The sequence below is a fragment of the Chiloscyllium plagiosum genome, chromosome 34, assembly GCF_004010195.1.
Source record: "Chiloscyllium plagiosum isolate BGI_BamShark_2017 chromosome 34, ASM401019v2, whole genome shotgun sequence".
Lineage (NCBI taxonomy): Eukaryota > Metazoa > Chordata > Chondrichthyes > Orectolobiformes > Hemiscylliidae > Chiloscyllium > Chiloscyllium plagiosum.
This window is the reverse complement of record NC_057743.1, coordinates 18,333,242-18,338,187: the sequence shown is the minus strand read 5'-3', so window position 1 is coordinate 18,338,187 and position 4,946 is coordinate 18,333,242. Positions and strand designations below refer to the sequence as shown.

The 4,946-nt window shown below is 41.0% G+C and overlaps 1 protein-coding gene across 1 annotated transcript in view; it reads right to left on the bottom strand.

Annotated features, from left to right (window-relative positions):
• LOC122540097 (forkhead-associated domain-containing protein 1-like) overlaps positions 1–4,946 on the bottom strand; it is a 140,028-nt gene that overhangs the window by 9,507 nt on the left and 125,575 nt on the right. The window contains exon 27 of the mRNA XM_043675407.1: positions 3,362–3,442. Within this exon, the coding sequence (XP_043531342.1) occupies positions 3,362–3,442 (81 nt within the window). The remainder of the gene's footprint in view (positions 1–3,361; positions 3,443–4,946) is intronic.

The window sequence follows — 4,946 nt, the reverse complement described above, 5'->3', positions numbered from 1 at the left end:
CCTGACATATGCTTCCTTCTTTTTCTTAACCAAACCCTCAATTTCTCTCATCATCCCAGCATTCCCTATACCTACCAGCCTTTCCTTTCACCCTGACAGGAATATACTTTCTCTGGATTCTAATTACCTCATTCCTGAAGGCTTCCCATTTTCCAACCGTCCCCTTACCGGCAAACATCTGCACCCAATCAGCTTTTGAACGTTCTTGCCTAACACCATTAAAATTAGCCTTGCTCCAATTTTGAACTTCAATTTTTAGATCCGAACTAGCCTTTTCCATCACTATTTTAAAACTAATTGCATTATGGTCGCTGGCCCCAAAGTGCTCCCCCACTGACACTTCAGTCACCTGCCCTGCCTTATTTCCCAAGATTAGGTCAAGTTTTGCACCTTTTCTAATAGAACATCCGCATACTGAATCAGAAAGTTTTCTTGTACACACTTAACAAATTCATCTTCATCTAAATCCTTAACACTATGGCAGTCTATATTTGGAAAGTTAAAATCCCCCATCATAACCACCCTAGTATTCTTACAGATAGCTGAGATCTCCTTACACATCTTCTCAAAGACAGCCCAGCAGTCTTAGTTGGATTTGAAGCCCGGTGAAAGGTGGGTGAACAGTATTTAAGTTACTCCATTACTCATCACACTTTAATAAGTGTTTAACTTTAATGTTTAATCCAGTTGTTCCATTTTCGTCAAGTGCCTTACCTAGGGGCACTCTCAGGGAGTGAAGGGACTTAGATCTGTCCCTGTGCTTAGCCACCGTATACATACCTGGGTCCAAACCTGTTACTGTGGTCAATTGTCAAGAGGAAGTAAAACACCTTGTTATGGAATACAGGGAAAAGAGACAACATGGCTAGCAGATCTGAAACTCCGTAAATCTCTCTGCTTTGGTAATGCACTGGGGTGGCACAGTGGTGCAGTGGTTAGCACTTCTGCCTCACAGCACCAAGGTCTCAGGTTCGATTCCAGCCTTGGGTGACTGGCTGTGTGGAGTTTGCACATCCTCCCTCTGGGTTTTATCCCACAGTCCAAAGATGTGCAGGTCATGTGAATTGCCCATAGTGTTAGCATTAATCAGAGGGAAATAGGTCTGGGTGGGTTACTCTTTGGAGGGTCAATGTTGACTTGTTGGGCCAAAGGGCCTGTTTCCGCACTGTAAGGAACCTAATCTAATCTCATCATTCCTCCTTTAAAATGGTCTGTAAAACCTATCCTCTTTGATCAAGGTTTTGATCTCCTGACTGAATATCACTGTGGCCTCAATACCTCAGTTCCTGTGAAGCTGCTGGGATGTTTACTTTATGAGAGGTGCTCAGCAAATATAAATTGTTGGTGCTTTATTAAATAGTTTGTGTTCTACTGTTTCTGGGTGAATACCGGGTGATTGTTGACAGAGTGTGTAAGGGAATGGCAATATCTGCATGAAAACATCTGACAGCGAAGCAGACTTTGAATATCATGGAATAGTGACCCATTAGTAGGTGAAGGGGAAAGGATCTGCAAATTTCCTCAGAACCGGTTTAAATATATGTGACAAAATCCAATGGAACATTCACTCCCAAACTGCAGAGATCAATATCTTACAGCAACATCAAAACTTGTATTTCCTGAGCACCTTTGACATACCAACATGTCACCTAGCACTTCAAAGGAATGTTATCAAACAAAATGTGACTCTGAGTCACCTAAGGAGACTTAGGGCGGAAGACTAAAAGATTTTTGTCAAAGAGACAGGTTTTAATGATCATCTTAAAGGCAGACAGGAAGAGAGGTCTAATGATTGGGAATTAGGCAATTTTAGGTTTTTGCAGCAGTGATGGAGTGATTACATTCAGGAGTGTGCAAGAGGCTCGAATTGGATGAGTGTAGATATTCCAAAGGATTATAAGGGCTGGAAGTGATTACTGAACAGGGGGGAGGGTATTCTTTGCATAGGGAACATCACATACATCTCAGAGTTGGCTGCTTCATCCACAAGCAACCCTTGCTTCATGTTTCCAGTCTTTACACCTCACTTTCAATGTTGTTTTTAGTTGCTCTTGGATTGTAGGTATGGCTGGCATTATTGCCCATCCCTAATTATCCTTGAACAGAGTTGTTTACTTGACCATTGAGAGGTTGACCACACCACTATGGATCAGGATCACATGCCTGCTGGTATGGGTGAGAATGGCAAATTTACCCTGAAAAGTAACTTTGTGAACCCAATATCTTGTTAAGACAACCCAGTAGTTTTATGACCATTATTAAGAAGTGTATCATTTCATTCAGATGTTTTCTAACTAAATTAATTGAATTTATTGAATGTTTAATGAATATTATCCCATGAATAATTCTAATCCAATTCCTCTCTCTGAAAATTGATTGGATCTGTGTTATACCATTCCCGGCATTATCCTTTATTTACCTGGAAGAACAGCATCTTATTTTTCGCTTGGGAACTCTACAGCCTTCTGGATTCAATATCGAGTTCAACAATTTTAGGGTTTGAGGAATCTTCTCCCATGTCCTTACCCCAACCCTGATACACCAGGCCTTGTAAATGAGCATCTGGTGAAGAGTCATCTAGACTCGAAACGTTAGCTTGCTCTCTCTACAGATACTGGAAGGACAACACTCTCACAGACCTGCAAAGGAAGGACAACACTCTCACAGACCTGCAAAGGAAGGACAACACTCTCACAGACCTGCAAAGGAAGGACAACACTCTCACAGACCTGCAAAGGAAGGACAACACTCTCACAGACCTGCAAAGGAAGGACAACACTCTCACAGACCTGCAAAGGAAGGACAACACTCTCATTTCCAGCAACACATTTCCATCTCTGATCTCCAGCATCTGCAGACCTCACTTTCTCCTCTCTACAGATACTGCCCCAGCTGCTGTGATCTCCATCGTTGTTTGTTTCAGGCCTTGGTATCACCTGGTTTGCACTAGACAGACCCATTGTAGCCACCAACAGTCCACACTAGCAGCCATTCCTTCTCCTAGGCTGACCATTACCCACTCCTTTGTTTTTCCAACTGCCCTTCTCTCTGTCTTTGGGCTCCATGTCCAGGTATTATTTACTCCTTACCCCCTACCCCACACTTATTTCCTACATTAAAAATGTCTTTCTAGCTACCATCAGTTCTGAAGAAGGGTCACCCGACCTGAAACGTTAACTCTGACTTCTCTCCACAGACACTGCCAGGCCTGCTGAGATTTTCCAGCAATTTCAGTCTTTATTCTTTCACTTACTGGCCGGATTTCAGCACTTTTGACATTGGGTGGGTGAGATTAAAATGAGCCTCATGATGTACAGGTATGATTGCAGCCTGATGGACTGGCTTGGTCCAATGCTCTTACTTTGCCGTGAATATCCTCCTTCGTGCAGCTGTGAGATGGGCACTTTGTAGCTCTTCTCTCAATCTGTTCCAAATGAAACGTCTGCAGCAAACAGAAGGAATAAGGTCAGCTAAGGAGAGGTCTCAGTTTGTGTGGAATCTGGTGCCCTGCTGTCAATTTCACTGCTATTCTGAATTCAGCTTCTTTCTGACTGAACGTCTGTTCAAATGAATAAGCAAATAACTGAATATAAAATCTTACATTAACCATTGCAATTATATGCATACAAAACAAAGCAATAAACACAGAATGAGGCTATTCAGTTAATCAAATCTGCTCCACCATTCAATGAAATCTGCTCATCTAACACCACTTTCTTGCACTATCCATTGGTGTTTTTAAGATGTGGAAATCTGATGATCTCAGTTTTGAATATACTCACTAACCAAGTTTCTACAACTCCCTGCAGCAGAGAATTCTACATAATTAGTGAACGCAAATGGAGGGTTTGAGTTGTCAGGACACCTTTTTCACTCAAGCGGGTGAGGTTGAGAGGTGACTTATAGGGTTTTATAAAATAGTGAGGAATATACATAAGGTGAATGGCAGGTGTCTTTGCCCTAGGATGGGGCATTTCAAGATTAGGGGGTGTATTTTTAAGGTGAGAGGAGGAAGATTTAGAAAAGGCATAAGGGGCAATTTGTTTTTACAAAGAGAGTTGTAGGAATGAACTTCCAGTGGAAGTGGTGGATGCAGGTACAGTTACAATGTTTAAAAGACATTTGGATAAGTTCATGAATAAAATGTTTGGAGGGATATGGACCAAATGCAGGCAAGTGGGACTAGTTTAGTTTGGGATTATGGTCGTCATGGACTGGTTGGACTGACGATCTGTACTGTACGGCTCTATGACTCACAGTTCTAAATGGTCCACCCCTGATTGTATCATTACTTTTTTACAAGTTTACTTTGAATTAAGAAATGCCCCGTGAAATATTTAAGAGCCTTTTTTAATATAGTTGAACATGGGGTTCACCACAAAAAAAATTAAAATATTTATACTGAGTGCCTAATCCAATCATAGGGAGTTAAAGGTTTTTTGGGGCAGGTAGAAATGTGGAATTTAAAACAAACAGATCAGCTGTGATCTCATTGATTCACAGAACAGGTTAGAAGGGCTGAATGGTCTACGCTTGCTCTCCATATTTCACATTAATCTGTGAGTATTTTAAGTAGTTAGAGACTTTAAAAAGTGAAACAAAACCACTATTGTGAGTTTTTTTTTAAACTGAAATTGAATATTTACAAGCAATTAAAAGTGCTAATTCAAGCCACCTGAAAGAATCACAAATAAGCATAATTGAACCTTGCTGTGGTGATTAACTTGATCTGGGGTGTGGAAGCATTTTGTGGGTGGGACCAGCTTCCAGAACAATGCTTTAACATTAGTTCAAAAGAATTAGGATACTGAATTTGCATCAGATGTAATTTGTATTTAAAATTCAACAGCCTTTGGTTCTGCTTTGAATGGCTTTAGGTGAATTACTGGAAACACAACCAATGCAATAAGCTGAAGTTCTGGTTAGGAACATGGGACTGGGATATC